The sequence below is a fragment of the Salvelinus alpinus genome, chromosome 2 (genome assembly GCF_045679555.1).
Source record: "Salvelinus alpinus chromosome 2, SLU_Salpinus.1, whole genome shotgun sequence".
Classification (NCBI taxonomy): Eukaryota; Metazoa; Chordata; class Actinopteri; order Salmoniformes; family Salmonidae; genus Salvelinus; species Salvelinus alpinus.
In genome coordinates, this window is record NC_092087.1 from 115385589 (window position 1) to 115402613 (window position 17025).

At 38.7% G+C, this 17025-nt stretch overlaps 1 protein-coding gene and 1 long non-coding RNA gene across 2 annotated transcripts in view; one reads left to right on the top strand and one right to left on the bottom strand.

Moving 5' to 3' along the window:
- Nucleotides 1-17025, bottom strand: part of LOC139550484 (uncharacterized) — a 182593-nt gene that overhangs the window by 147797 nt on the left and 17771 nt on the right. The gene's annotated exons all lie outside the window — the stretch shown is intronic.
- On the top strand, nucleotides 4106-12750 carry LOC139547874 (zinc finger protein 271-like). Its single transcript, XM_071357023.1, has 2 exons — nucleotides 4106-4835; nucleotides 8608-12750. The coding sequence occupies exons 1-2, from the start codon at nucleotides 4415-4417 to the stop codon at nucleotides 10152-10154; spliced, it is 1968 nt and encodes a 655-aa protein (XP_071213124.1). The 5' UTR covers nucleotides 4106-4414; the 3' UTR covers nucleotides 10155-12750.

The following is a 17025-nucleotide window of genomic DNA, read 5'->3' on the forward strand; positions in this document are numbered from 1 at the left end:
TCTATGGCTTCAGTTACACCTGGCTCCTAAATGTGACTTCTGTCATCCGATCACTCCAAGCTGAATTAGGTTCAGATCTACCAGGATGGGCCTTTGACAGTCAGGCCACTGAATATAAATAAGCAATGTAAAGAGGTGGGGTGAATGAGTGGGGAAAAGTACATTCTACACAAATGACCTTCATAATAGCGAAGAACAAATGTGTGTGCCTGAGTGGAAATTAACTTTCATACAGCCAAAAGGGGTGAGAAATTTCACCAATATCAGTGGACAATTTGCACTAATGTAAATAAACATAGATGGAACATATTCCCTTTAGCTGACGTGATGAACTACTAAGGGGACATAAATATTTACCATCTAAACCATGTGTGACCTCTCACCTCTTTGGCTGTTGAAGTCTTCTTCCTAACCAGTCCCTCAACAGCTCTCTGACTGAGCTCCACCCTCACTGGGTCTTCAGAGGAGAGGAAGGCTGAGGAGGGATGGAAGAATGGATCAGTCAGTCAATAAAGTGTAGAGCTGCTGTCTGACAAAATCCCTATTTTAGTAGTTCATTTTAGTAAATAAGTCTTTACGACTGCTGAATACCAACTATCAATCACTTAGATCATTTATTTTCAGGTGGAGATACATCCTTGGGAAGTCCCTAGCCCGTTGAAGTTGACATTTAAATGGTTAAGGTTAGGGTTTAGGGTAGGGATGTCCCAAGGATCCCGGATAGCATTGACCATTGTGCATTCTTCTGTCTCTTTTACATAGCAGGTGATGGGTTCTGATTTCTGAACTTGAAAAAAACTTGAAAATATGAAATATCCTTATTATGTGAAATTGAATGTGAAATTGAATGAAACAATAATGTATGTTGATGCTAATATGATGTACAATATTCCATGATGTTTCTATATGATAACAATAGAGTAATATATTTAATATGATGTACAATATTCCATGATGTTTCTATATGATAACAATAGAGTAATATATTTAATATGATGTACAACATTCCGTATACTATTATATGCCATATACTATTTTTTAACAGTTTCACTAATTAACTTATTCATTATGATTCAACATCAGTTCACCGTCTCATCTCATACTGTATTGGAGCAGCAGCAGCTGACTGCCCGGTTCAACATCAGTTCACCGTCTCACCTCATACTGTATTGGAGCAGCAGCAGCTGACTTGATCGTTGATGCTAATCATCATGTGTTGAATCTGAGAGTAAATAGAGCCGACTACAACTCTAAAAATGAAGGGTTCAACTGGAGTTGTTCTCAGATCCCCTAAGAACCGTAGGGTTCTTGGTCAATGAAAAACAGCCCCAAAAGGTTCTTCAAAGAACTTGTTAGAAGGTGGGTTCATCGAGGAACCTCCGTTGTTGCTGGACTTCTTCCGGGAACTTCGCAATTACAACTGAAAACGATGGTGACAAGTTTGGATGTGACAACAGTTAAAATGATTGGGTTGATGTTTGGCTCTGAATATGTCTCGAAATAATTTATATAATAATATAACATACTAATAATGAATAACGAAGACAATGATGGTTTTCTGTGAATAGCTTCCATAACGTTACTATAGTTAATTACCGTAAATATTAGAAAGCCGGGTTTGACCGTCAGCGTTGTATGAGCTACAGTACAGTACCGTTATCTAGCTAGCTAACGTTATGTCCTAACTAGGCACAACTAGGTTTGGATTATTTCCCTCAACTATATTCTTTCACATATATTGTATATCGTTTCCATAAAGCCAACATGGCTTTACACTCATTAACGTAAGTTACCATCCTAGAGCAGTTCTCACTTTTGTGATAATGAACTAGCTAACGTTAACTAACTAAGGACGTTGACCTGTCCAGACGAGATGTTACAACGAACTGAATCGTCAATGGAGGTCTTCCTCTTTATATAGCCTGCTACAGCATGCAATACTATTAACTCACAAGGGGGCATAACGTTACATGTACAATACTATCCCATTTTGAAACGTTACATGGACAATACTATCCCATTTTGGAAACGTTACATGGTCAATACTATCCCATTTTGGAAACGTTAAAAGGACAATACTATCCCATTTTGGAAATGTTACATGTACAATACTATCCCATTTTGGAAACGTTACATGGTCAATATTATCCCATTTTGGAAACGTTACATGTACAATACTATCCCATTTTGGAAACGTTACATGGACAATACTATCCCATTTTGGAAACGTTACATGGACAACACTATACCATTTTGGAAACGTTACATGTCCGCCCCCTTGTGGAGGGAAATTAATATCTTAGATGGTAGCTGTCGATGGGATTCAAATGCATAATGGTATTATTACAGTGTCTAGACTACCTCTTTTGTATAATGATAAAATATTGAACAATTTGTGTACAAAGATATCTTGAAATGTGATATTAGGCCTGTATGGCAGTACTGTTACTGTATGGCAGTACTGTATTGGCTAGTGCTTTCTCCAATATGTTCTTCTATTTTACATTACATTGTATGTCAATGCCATTTATCTTTCAATATTTATTTAATATATATATTTAATTGCTTGACACATTTTCTCTTCCTCTGAAATTCTTATAGGACAGAACATGGACACAATGCAATTGGGATCAAGAAGAAGGTACAGATCTGTTGTAGGACAGCTGCATTTGAAGTGTACATTTAACCTACATAGCAGTCAATACAAACTGACATCTATTAGCATACAAATGTGTGCAAATGATCTTTTCAGATCTTCTCAGAAATGATTCAAGTCCATGGAATGGATATAGACAAAAAGAGAATTCAAGGACTATCAGAGGTAGAGAGGCAAGGCAGGGGTGAGGACATCATCCTGCTATTTTGACAGTCCCTGAAGGACAATACAGAAGAGGTATTTGCTCTTATTTCTTCCCTTTCTCTGATGTATTTTGTAATAAAATTAGCAAGTGTAGTAAGATCATTGCTTTACTTTACTAGGACTCGAGAGAAGTCAAGAGAATTCAAGGGCTATCAGAGGTAGAGAGGCAAGGTAGGGGTGAGGACATCATCCTGCTAAATCCCGCTGGCCTTTGATGGGGAGAACATCCACGCCCTCGAGGACGTCCCCATGGGACTTGGGGCTCTGCTACGGCTGTATTTTCTATTTCCCCTTAAATTTCCCCAAAATGTCAGAAAAACACTGATGTTGTTAAGTTACTGTGTTCTGGGAGAAGAGAAGTTGGGGTGAAGTTACCAGGGCCGGTCATAAAGATGGAAAACTTCCTAACATAACTAAGTGGATACGATATACACACTAAACCTGAAAAATCTGTATTTAGCATCAAGTCTACAATATTGTTAGTTTACCTATGATTCATTTTTAATGTATGTTGTTTTTATTGTACATCATTATTTATATATATTTAAATGTCATGAAAAGCACTATACAAAGTAAATGTATTATTTATTATGGTCTGACATGTCTGCAGAAATTTTGAAATTTTGTAATGTGTTTTGTTTGGTAAATTGTTTGGTAAATATTAATTCACATTTGTGGTGCCACTAAATAAACAATGAATTATTTAAATCAATATTGTTATTAAAATATGTTTTTATAATGGAGGGAGGGTGGACAGGGAGTTAAAAAAAAAATACCCCAAAAGGTTCTTTGAGGAACCCTGATAAGGGGTTCTTCAAAGAACTTATAGGGGTTCCCACAAAAGGTTCTTCAAATAACTTTTAGGGGTTCCCCCACAGTTTCAATTTGAAGAACCCCTAAAGGATACTCCAGGAACCTTTACTTTTTAGAGTGTATATTGATGAAAGTCACCTTGTCCGAGAGACATTTACATAGTTATACACAGCCCAATTTGGGATTAGTATTTTGGGGCGAAATAGTGGCCACAACAGACAGACCTGATATGGCCCATAATTCGACGTCCTTGGACGTCACGGGCTGAGTGGGTATGACCAATGTTATTCTATTTAGCTACACTTTGTAGTACATTTTTACACTATAATAAATGTTTCTGATGACACATCGCCCGTTTTCAAAGGGAGTCTTTGGTTTTTAGGGGCAGTCGTTTTTTAGCTTTTTGTCTGAAAGTATTTTCTCAACTGCGATACCAACTCCAGTCAGCAGATGGCGATGTGCGTCTTTCAGGTGATTCTGCCACTGTGACGTATAATCTAGTGGACGGGACGCTTCTTCAACATCAACAGCTAGTCAGACACCTTGGTAGCTTGCTAGTCAAAATAGCCGAAATATTGAAGTTCTTTGGACTATGTCGGTGTACAGCCACTGTGTAATCCACACAATTATATCGTATCTACTTTTCATTTCATATTTAAGTTGTTGTTAGTCAGCTAACTGAGTTGGCTTGATAAATTAGCCTAGCACTACGCTAATGCTAGCTAGCTGTTATCCCCGACCATGAGCTCACTAAACTTCTCTCCTCCTGTTAAAGAAGAGGATTTCTGCTGGACGGAGCAAGAAGCTATGGGGCTGAACATTATCGTGAAAGAGGAGGATGTCACAGTAAATCATAAAGTAGAGGGTGAGGCTGTTACAGTGAAAGAAGAAGAGAAAGATGTTACAGTAAAAGAAGAGGAAGACGCGTTCAGAGTGATACATGAGGAGGATGTTACTGTGAAAGAAGAGGAGAAAGAGGAGGATGCAGTTTATGGAGTGGAGGAGGAGGATATGGCTGTCACATTGAAAAAGGAGGAGGAAGAAGAGGAGGAAACTGGATATCTGGGCCCGGTTCCCCAAACGCATCTTAAGGCATCCAATGGTTCTAACGGTGAACTTAGCCATAAGATGGTTTTGAGAAACCGGGCCCTGATTAACAAAAGTAAGTACTGTCTTAAATACAGAGGCACAAACTCTGCAGTTGTTGAACTGATGTTTGGTGTTAAAGGGGAAATCTGCAATTGCTACATCCATATTGTGACTTTTAAATTATTTATTTATAGCCATTGATTCTTGAAGAATATAACACATGCCTCATGAGCTTAGTTCAACTGTTGTACCCCATCAGAACCCCTAATAAGCTTTTTTACTCCAATGTTTAGAAACAGTGTAAATCAACACTGTATAGCCTCAACATGTTTTGAATTTTTTATTTATTTTACCTTTATTTATACAGTTTTTTTGTCATTGAGAATCTTTCCAAGAGAGACCTGGTCCAATAGCAATGTTGACAAGAACAAACACTGTATCCTATATCCTAAAAACAGGGTAAAACTATGTAAACCAACACTGTAAAGCCTCAACATGGTTAAAACGCTAATGTTGATATCATGGATGGTCAGTCCTTTGCATCCATAGTCTGTCTATGAATTTGAGACTAGTTACATTTCTCCAGCCCCATCCATCATCTTATTACCAAAACAGTGGTGGAATTACAGCTTTGTTATTGGTTGACTGCAGATTGGTTGATTGATTGTTGTGTGGCTTTTTTAAAAAGGGCAACCTAGGATTTAAACAGAAACAAAATGGCTGCCCAGAGACTTGGTTTGGTAAACAGCTGAGGGATGGGGCTGGAGAAATGTAACCACTCAAATTCATAGAGAAAGCTATTGTATCAACCTTAACACAAAACCTAGGGACCTCGTCAAGAAGTTCAGACATCTTGGTGTAACAGTTAAGGTGTTGGCTTGACAGTCGCTGGACCCAGGTTTGAGTCCAGTTCAGGGCTACCCCCTGAATTCACTACACTATGAATACAAGGACTGGCCATCCATGATGTCATAATGATAATTTAACCAGGTTTCTAGGATATATAGTATATTCTAGAATTCATCTATGATGTCATAATGATAGTTTAACCAGGTTTCTAGGATATATAGTATATTCTAGAATTCATCCATGATGTCATAATTATAGTTTAACCAGGTTTCTGGGCTATATAGTATATTCTAGAATTGCCAGTGTAGATTTCCTGTGGGGGTCAAATTGTTAGAGCTGTTGATAAGTCATTGTATAATATTCAGCATTTATTTTCATGCCATTACATCAATAACGCCCAACCAGAAGAGAATAAACTCTTCCCGATCCACCTCCTCTTGCTGTCCTTCATAAATTCTGACGTTGCTGGTAATCGGCTACACAAGCAGTCAGCAACCTACATTTGGAGTGCAAATGTATCTTACCATTTCTACTGATCTGGTGCCAGTTATGATTTTCATATGTTCATTTTACTGGAACAGTTTCATTTAATTTATAATAGTATCTCAAAATCATTGTCTGTGATTAATCTACATTCTATATAAATGAAAATTATACAAATCTAAAAGTAACTTTTATAGCCCACTATGTAAAAGATAGCCTACATAAAGCCAACACATAAAAACATTGCATTCTGCATTTAGAAAATATCCTGATAAAAATATCCCAGAAATCACTTTGGCTGCACATGGCCTGTCTACAACAAACTTGAAACATTGTATAAAATATTCTGGGCCCTCAGTTTCCCGCGCCAGTGAGTTCTCGACCGACACAGCTGTAGGCTATTTGTGAAAGGGATAAGAAGTAATCGGGTGTTTTGACATTTCCACTGGATCAGAGCATTACGTTTTTCCCTTTTGTGCCGAGTGGTTATCGAAAGGAATAGAGCTGGAAATGTTTTTCAAATACTTTAAGGAACTATTGTCATTTGAAATTGATTTTGATTAGACTTTGTTTACATGCTGTTAGAGGTGAAGAGAAATGTGCTTTGAGAAGCTCCAGAACTCATTAGTGGTGCATTAAGACAATCAGAAATACTATCAGACATCCCCAATTGTGCACATTTATCGGCCTTCATTTGCGCTCAGGCCAGGTAGACTAATCCTACTTCTATATGCGTAATCAGGTGTGCGTCCTTACTCAACATTGACAGGAGTGTTTCAAATGAAAGACAATGAATAAATTGACAAACCTGACGCATTTGGTGTCTCCTTATGTTACGCTGGGAAAACAGAAATCCTAAATAACTTCAGAGTTTGCTAAATCCAATGGTTTTAACTGAGAGTCACCTTAACTTTATTGACACCCAAATGGATACTGTCATTAACGCGGTTCTTCAATAATTACACATCATTCTTAATACTGAAGCTGTTTAGTTAGTCACATGTTCATCTATCATCAGCTGATCCAGGAAATAATTTTCTGAATGACAGTCAAATGACAAACATCACGACATGCAACAACAACCAAAGTGCTTCTTCATTCATTACTCTGGTAAAGACAGTTATGCCGTGCTCCATGTTGGATCCAACATCCCTAACAAATTGATGTTTATAATGTATTATTGTCTGCTTGATTTACAGTAGTGTCTAGTTTGTCTGTTTGGACATAGAGATACTTTGCTCATAATGTGTAGAGAACTGTTCCTTGATGGATAGGCTATTGTACAACACACAGAGCTATTTTCCGTTATTCAGGACATTTAGAATGACAACACATTACAGAGTAGCCTAGTGGGATTATTCACAAAATTATCTGGTGACCAGGTTATGTAATGTCACGACAAAGACATTTTAGTTTCCATGTTTCACCTGAAATATTAAATTGTTTATAGTCCTAGGTCTGTTATTGTTAGGTGAAGTTATGGGTTCTACAGTAGGTCTATGTTGTTATTAGGTGAAGTTATGGGTCCTACAGTAGGTCTATGTTATTGTTTGGTGAAGTTATGGGCCAATTTGTCAAACACTTAGTGTACAAACCCTCATTGTCAAGCTGATGGCAAAGCCTAAGAACATTTTACTGGTTGAAGTGTTTTATAAGTATAAAGGAGGCTATTATTGCTGTTAGCCTATGAGAACTCCCCTGAGTTTTCCCCCATGGTGGTGAATTAGTGAATAGACACCAGAACTTAATGTGAGTTTCCTTCAGTAGCACTCCTGATCTTGTGCTGTAATATTCATAATACATTGTGGAAAACTAAAATCTTTGCTCACCATTTTTGTTCCAGGCAGATATACTACATCCATAACTAGTGGTTTCTTCATTACCAGATATACTACATCCATAACTAGTGGTTTCCTCATTACCAGATATACTACATCCATAACTAGTGGTTTCTTCATTACCAGATATACTACATCCATAACTAGTGGTATCCTCATTACCAGATATACTACATCCATAACTAGTGGTATCCTCATTACCAGATATACTACATCCATAACTAGCGGTTTCCTCATTACCAGATATACTACATCCATAACTAGTGGTTTCCTCATTACCAGATATACTACATCCATAACTAGTGGTTTCCTCATTACCAGATATACTACATCCATAACTAGTGGTTTCCTCATTAGCAGGGAGGAGTTTCTGCAACCGAATTGTGTTGCATCGCCCTCCTGCCGCAATTTTACAAACACAGAAAGGGGCCTATATTGGAGACCAAAAGTCATCTGGCACACTGCTTAGGATTTCAACAACTTTAATAACTTATTTCGAGCCTACAATCATCGATGTTACTACTGTGAAAACGAGAAAACAAGACAATTGTCAAATAATTTAACAGGCGTCAATTGTTGTACAACTTCATGGGTATCACCTTTTACCTCAAATTAACAGTGGATTTCTGCTGTTGTGGGCCTTTAACCTTCTGTCTGACATTGTCATTCACACAGGAGAGAGACGGGACTATCGTGGATCCTCTGGGGAGTCTCAACAACATCATGATGCTGACGAGGCAGAGAAGAGTCTCTCCACATCAGAACTCAAGAAACACCAGCAGAGATCCACAGGGAAGAAATCTCATTGCTGCTCTGACTGTGGGAAATGTTGCAAATCTTCATCGGAACTTATAATACACCAGCAAGTACACACAGGAGAGAAGCCTTATAGCTGTGATCAATGTGGGAAGAGTTTTACTCAGTCACGCTCCCTGAAATCCCACCATAGAACACACACTGGAGAGAAACCTTTTGGCTGTTATCAATGTGGGAGGAGTTTTACTCATCTAAGCAACCTGATAGTACACCGGCGGGGACACACAGGAGAGAAACCATATAGCTGTGATCACTGTAGGAAGAGTTTTACTACATCTGGTAATCTAACTATACACCAGAGAACACACACAGGAGAGAAACCTTATAGCTGTGATCACTGTAGGAAGAGTTTTACTACATCTGGTAATCTAACTATACACCAGAGAACACACACAGGAGAGAAACCTTACAGCTGTGATCAATGTGGGAAGAGTTTTGCTAATTCTAGCCATCTGACTGCACACCAGAGAACACACACAGGAGAGAAATCTTATGCCTGTGATCAATGTGGGAAGAGTTTTACTCATCTAAGCAACCTGATAGTACACCGACGGGGACACACAGGAGAGAAACCTTATAGCTGTGATCAATGTGGGAAGAGTTTTACTACATCTGGCTATCTAACTATACACCAGAGAACACACACAGGAGAGAAACCTTATAGCTGTGATCAATGTGGGAAGAGTTTTACTCAGCTAAGCAGCCTGACAGGACACCGGAGAACTCACACAGGAGAGAAACCTTATGGCTGTGATCAATGTGGGGAAAGTTTTACTTCATCTAGTTATCTGACTATACACCAGAGAACTCACACAGGAGAGAAACCTTATGGCTGTGATCAATGTGGGGAAAGTTTTACTTCATCTAGTTATCTGACTATACACCAGAGAACTCACACAGGAGAGAAACCTTATGGCTGTGATCAATGTGGGAAGAGTTTTTCTACTTCTGGCCATCTGACAGTGCACCAGAGAACACACACAGGAGAGAAACCTTATGGCTGTGATCAATGTGGGAAGGGTTTTACTGCATCTAGCAATCTGACTAGACACCAGAGAACACACACAGGAGAGAAACCTTATAGCTGTGGTCAATGTGGGAAGAGTTTTGGTCAATCTAGCAATCTGACTATACACCAGAGAACACACACAGGAGATAAACCTCATAGCTGTGATCAATGTGGGAAGAGTTTTCTTTCATCTGGTCGTCTGACAATACACAAGAGAACACACACAGTAGAGAAACCTTACAGCTGTGATCAGTGTGGGAAGAGTTTTACTACATCTAGCTATCTGACTATACACCAGAGAACACACACAGGAGAGAAGCCTTATAGCTGTGATCAATGTGACAAGAGATACTCTTATAAAAGATCTCTGATCAAACATCAGAAAATACATACATGAAGAAGTTGTTTCATGATATCAATGAAGTAATGTCACAATGTAGAATGTTTTAACATTGTAGTAGGAGTATTTTAATGATGTCACAATGTAGAATGTTTTAACATTGTAGAAGGAGTATTTTAATGATGTCACAATGTAGAACCCTAATCGTTTGTTAAATTGATTTTAGGGAAAAAGAGGAAAAATCCAGGCTCTGAATTGAAAGAGTACTATTTATGAGATTTATCAAAAAGTGACTAACAAAAAAGAGCTGTGTTACACTTACCATGTTGGTGACCCACTTGAATCAAAATGCAACACTTCAAACTGTTTCTGCATATTGGTTATTGATTTGGACACGTTAAAACTGTGTTTTGACATTGCACTATTCCCATTTAGCAAAATGTCATTCAAAAGACGTTGAAAATAAGACTATTTCTGACGTCCAGTATATGTTCGGTTGTAGTTGAAAGTGAAAGTTGAAAAGATGTCTTTTCTGGTCGATTTTTTTCAATGACTTGAAAACTGCTTAATTTCAACGTACTTGCAGCCGATACACCTATAATCAATTTTTATTAACAATCTGACATCACTCCAGTATTTCTTGACAACATTCAAGTGCTAATTGTCTTTATTCCACTACTGAAGAAGCATGACTCAAATCACCTCATATATTCAAACATTCAGCCTGACAAAAGATACATGTTTTATTATTCCATGCCTCACCATTAAGTTAATTATTGCCAATACATATTAACAAAGGGGTGAACATTTGGTTTTGATATTTCATATTTACAATTATGTAACATTTAGTAATCATAGTTATTCATGCAACCAACTTGACATTTTTGGGTACATTTATATTGACAATGTTACCCTGCTTTTATATCCAACAACATGCCTATCTAGGTAACCCTGAAAAGAGATAGAAGCTCCGCAGTGAGGTGGAAAGTTACTACGGATATCGCAGGAGTTTCATCTTGAAATCAGACATGTCTGTGTTAAGGACAACTTGGTTGCTGATTATCAAGGGTGGGCAGTCAAATAGATTTGTGTTTTGCATTTAGCCAGTGAGTTACCATGATCACAATTTCACAAACACGTTTTTCCCGTGTTGGAGATTAGTTTTATCTCTTATTCTTTTCTGTATTTTTTTTGAAACGGCATTGTTGGTTAGGGGCTCGTAAGTAAGAGTTCCAGTGTTGTATCCGGCCCATGTGACTAATACTATTTGATTTGAGTTTTGTTTGGGCTCATTCCAAGGGGACGAGAGTTCTAGGAGCTAGTGAGTTTTAGGGAGACGAGAGTTCTAGAAGCTAGTGAGTTTTAGGAAGACGAGAGTTCTAGAAGCTAGTGAGTTTTAGGAAGACGAGAGTTCTAGAAGCTAGTGAGTTTTAGGAAGACGAGAGTTCTAGAAGCTAGTGAGTTTTAGGAAGACGAGAGTTCTAGAAGTTCTAGGATTCTATAGAAAGAAAAAGGAGAAAAAAATAATACGATTGTATATTATTATTTAGAAATATGTGTTTTTTCTTGTTTTTAATTGTTGACAGCCAGTAGACACCATGTTTATATTGTAGAAGGTGAAGCATTGTAGATGATTATGTGAAATGGAAGTTGTAGAGATACTCTGAAGGATTGGCTATGAAAAGCCAACTGACATTTACTCCTGAGGTGCTGACCTGTTGCACCTTCGACAACCACTGTGATTATTATTATTTGACCCTGCTGGTCATCTATGAACGTTTGAACATCTTGGCCATGTTCTGTTATAATCTCCACCCGGCACAGCCAGAAGAGGACTGGCCACCCCTCAGAGCCTGGTTCCTCTCTAAGTTTCTTCCTAGGTTCTGGTCTTTCTAGGGAGTTTTTCCTAGCCACTGTGCTTCTACACCTGCATTGCTTGCTGTTTGGGGTTTTAGGCTGGGTTTCTGTACAGCACTCTGTGACATCAGCTGATGTAAGAAGGGCTTTATAAATACATTTGATTGATTGATTGATTGTACAACTGAATGCATTCAACTGAAATGTGTCTTGGGAGCACTGATTGGTGTCACCTCGTTAGTCAGTATGTGTTACACCTGTGCTGGCTTGTCCATCTCGTTAGTGGGAAGGTGTTTCACCTGAGCTGGTCCAGGTTCTATTTAAGAGTGTCTGGCCCAGTGCTCCAGTTGTCTTGATAGATGTGGAAAGTAAACACCTTTAGTTGCTCCCCCTTTTTGGTTTACTTCCTGTCTTTAAGTTTGGTGTGAGTTTTTCTTTTTTTTTCCTCTTCTTGGGCAGATTTAGTGGGTCTCATGGTGGGTGTCTTTTAGGTCCCAGTTGTTGTTACTAGTCAACTTTCAGTGGACACCCCCATAGTGTCTTTCAGAACCCCTCCTAAAAAACAAGCTTATATTTTGGGTTGGGTTGGATATAGCATCATATTGTTTATATTTTAATCAATGGCATTTCCTTGCAATGTTCATTTGTCTTTCAGTTGTTATTCTTCTGTTTTTTATCCTCTTATGTTTGTTGTGTACTAAATATTTCATTTTTTTTCTTAGTTTTTTCCTGTGAAGCCATTGTGTTGCATCCATGTCTGACATGTGCTGTATAAATAAAGCTTGATTTGAAAATATCAACAGACTCTTGGTCCATCTTAGTATGAAAATCAGTATCAATCCCACTTTTCCAGCCTGCTGAAGGCCTGGTGGAGTGGTAAACACCACCCCCGGCTCTACCAGGGGCTTGAGGTGGTCTCCCACAGCTCTGCTGGTGGAGTGGTAAACACCACCCCCGGCTCTACCAGGGGCTTGAGGTGGTCTCCCACAGCTCTGCTGGTGGAGTGGTAAACACCACCCCCGGCTCTACCAGGGGCTTGAGGTGGTCTCCCACAGCTCTGATGGTGGAGTGGTAAACACCACCCCCGGCTCTACCAGGGGCTTGAGGTGGTCTCCCACAGCTCTGCTTATGTCATGTTCTGTGGCCTTGCTGTTCCATTTCTTGACTGCCCCTGCAACACAGAAAGAAACACATTTAGTCATATTATATAAAACTCTCAAAGTAATGGATAAGGAGCATCTATGGCCTCAGTTACACCTGGCACCTAAATGTGACTTCTGTCATCCAATCACTCCAAGCTGCATTAGGTTCAGATCTACCAGGATGGGCCTTGACATAGTCTGGATGCAGTCAGGCCACTGAATATGCATCAGCAATATAAAGAGATGGGGTGAATTAGTGGGGAAAAGTACATTCTACATAAATTACCTTCATAATATCAAAGAACAAATGTGTGTGTCTGAGGGGAAATTAACTTTCATACAGCCAAAAGGGGTGAGAAATTACACCCATATCAGTGGACAATTTGCACTAATGTAAATAAACATAGATGATGGAACATATTCCCTTTTGCTGACGTGATGAACCACTAAGGGGACATAAATATTTACCATCTAAACCATGTGTGACCTCTCACCTCTCTGGCTGTAGAAGTGTTCTTCCTAACCAGTCCCTCAACAGCTCTCTGACTGAGCTCCACCCTCACTGGGTCTTCAGAGGAGAGGAAGGCTGAGGAGGGATGGAAGGATGAATGGATCAGTCAGTCAATAAAGTGTAGAGTTGCTGTCTGACAAAATAACTATTTTAGTAGTTCATTAAAGTAAATAAGGAATTATGACTGCTGAATACCAACTATCAATCACTTAGATCATGTATTTTCAGGTAGAGATACATCCTTGGGACGTCCCTAGCTCATTGAAGTTGACATTTAAAATGGTTAAAGTTAGGGTTTAGGTAGGGATGTCCCAAGGATCCCAGGTAGCATTGACCATTGTGCCTTCTTCTGTCTCTTTTATATAGCAGGTGATGGGTTCTGACTTCTGTACTTTTAAATATTAAATATCCTTATTATGTGAAATTGAATGAAACAATAATGTATGTTGATGCTAATATGATGTACAATATTCCATGATGTTTCTATATGATAACAATAGAGTAATATATTTAATATGATGTACAATATTCCATGATGTTTCTATATGATAACAATAGAGTAATATATTTAATATGATGTACAATATTCCATGATACCGTAATATATTTAATATAATGTACAATATTCCATAATGTTTCTATATGATAACAATAGAGTAATATATTTAATTTGCCATATACTATTTTTTAACAGTTTCACTAATTAACTTATTCATTATGATTCAACGTCAGTTCACCGTCTCACCTCATACTGTATTGGAGCAGTAGCAGCTGACTGCCCAGTTCACCGTCTCACCTCGTACTGTATTGGAGCAGCAGCAGCTGACTGCCCGGTTCAACATCAGTTCACCGTCTCACCTCATACTGTATTGGAGCAGCAGCAGCTGACTGCCCAGTTCACCGTCTCACCTCATACTGTATTGGAGCAGCAGCAGCTGACTGCCCAGTTCAACGTCAGTTCACCGTCTCACCACCGTCTCACCTCATACTGTATTGGAGCAGCAGCAGCTGACTGCCCAGTTCAACGTCAGTTCACCGTCTCACCTCATACTATATTGGAGCAGCAGCAGCTGACTGCCCGGTTCAACGTCAGTTCACCGTCTCTCCTCATACTATATTGGAGCAGCAGCTGACTGCCCAGTTCAACATCAGTTCACCGTCTCACCTCACACTGTATTGGAGCAGCAGCAGCTGACTGCCCGGTTCAACGTCAGTTCACCGTCTCACCTCATACTGTATTGGAGCAGCAGCAGCTGACTGCCCGGTTCAACGTCAGTTCACCGTTTCACCTCATACTGTATTGGAGCAGCAACAGCTGACTGCCGGTTCAACATCAGTTCACCGTCTCACCTCATACTGTATTGGAGCAGCAGCAGCTGACTTGATCGTTGATGCTAATCATCATGTTTTGAATATGAGAGTAAATAGAGCCGACTACAACTCTAAAAATGAAGGGTTCAACTGGAGTTGTTCTCAGATCCCCTAAGAACCGTGGGGTTCTTGGTCAATGAAAAACAGCCCCAAAAGGTTCTTCAAAGAACTTGTTAGAAGGTGGGTTCATTGAGGAACCTCCGTTGTTTGCTGGACTTCTTCCGGGAACTTCGCAATTACAACTGAAAACGATGGTGACAAGTTTGGATGCGACAACAGTTAAAATGGTTAAGTTGGGTTGATGTTTGGCTCTGAATATGTCTCGAAATAATTTATAATAGTAATAATATAACATAATAATTAATAACGGAGAAAATGATGGTTTTCTGTGAATAGCTTCCATAACGTTACTATAGTTAATTACCGTAAATATTAGAAAGCCGGGTTTGACCGTCGGCGTTGTTTGAGCTACAGTACAGTACCGTTATCTAGCTAGATAACGTTATGTCCTAACTAGGCACAACTAGGTTTGGATTATTTCCCTCAACTATATTATTTCACATATATTGTATATCGTTTCCATAAAGCAAACATGGCTTTACACTCATTAACGTAAGTTTCCAATCTAGAGCAGTTCTCACTTTTGTGATAATGAACTAGCTAACGTTAACTAACTAAGGACGGTGACCTGTCCAGACGAGATGTTACAACGAACTGAATCGTCAATGGAGGTCTTCCTCTTTATTTTTATTTTATTTAACCTTTATTTAACCAGGTAGGCAAATTGAGAACACGTTCTCATTTACAATTGCGACCTGGCCAAGATAAAGCAAAGCAGTTCGACACATACAACAACACATAGTTACACATGGAGTAAAACAAACATATAGTCAATAATACAGTGAAAAATAAAATAAGTCTATATACAATGTGAGCAAGTGAGGTATATAGCCTGCTACAGCATGCAATACTATTAACTCACAAGGGGGCAAAACGTAACATGGACAATACTATCCCATTTTGGAAACGTTACATGGACAATACTATCCCATTTTGGAAACGTTACATGTACAATACTATCCCATTTTGGAAACGTTACATGGACAATACTGTCCCATTTTGGAAACGTTACAGGGACAATACTGTCCCATTTTGGAAACGTTACAGGGACAATACTGTCCCATTTTGGAATCGTTACATGGACAATACTATCCCATTTTGGAAACGTTACATGTCCGCCCCCTTGTGGAGGGAAATTAATATCTTAGATGGTAGCTGTAGATGGGATTCAAATGCATAATGGTATTAATACAGTGTCTAGACTACCTCTTTAGTATAAATGCCCTTCAGAATCCAAACACAGTATTGCCACGCAGCAAAATGTTGCGTATAATCTTTCAAGTCAGCCGGATAAAATATTGAACAATTTGTGTACAAAGATATCTTGAAATGTGATATTAGGCCTGTATGGCAGTACTGTTACTGTATGGCAGTACTGTATTGGCTAGTGCTTTCTCCAATATGTTCTTCTATTTTGCATTCAATTGTATGTCGATGCCATTTATCTTTCAATATTTATTTAATATATATATATATGTTTTAATGCTTGTAAGACTATTCTTTGACACATTTTCTCTTCCTTTGAAATTCTTATAGGACAGAACATGGACACAATGCAATTGGGATCAAGAAGAAGGTACAGATATGTTGTAGGACAGCTGCATTTGAAGTGTACATTAAACCTACATAGCAGTCAATACAAACTGAAATCTATTAGCATACAAATGTGTGCAAATGATCTTTTCAGATCTTCTCAGAAATGAATCAAGTCCATGGAATGGATATAGACAAAAAGATAATTCAAGGACTATCAGAGGTCGAGAGGCGAGGCAGGGGTGAGGACATCATCCTGCTATGTTGACAGTCCCTGAAGGACAATACAGAAGAGGGATTTTCTCTTATTCCTTCCCTTTCTCTAATGTATTTTGTAAAAAAATTAGCAAGTGTAGTAAGGTCATTGCTTTACTTTACTAGGACTCGAGACCAC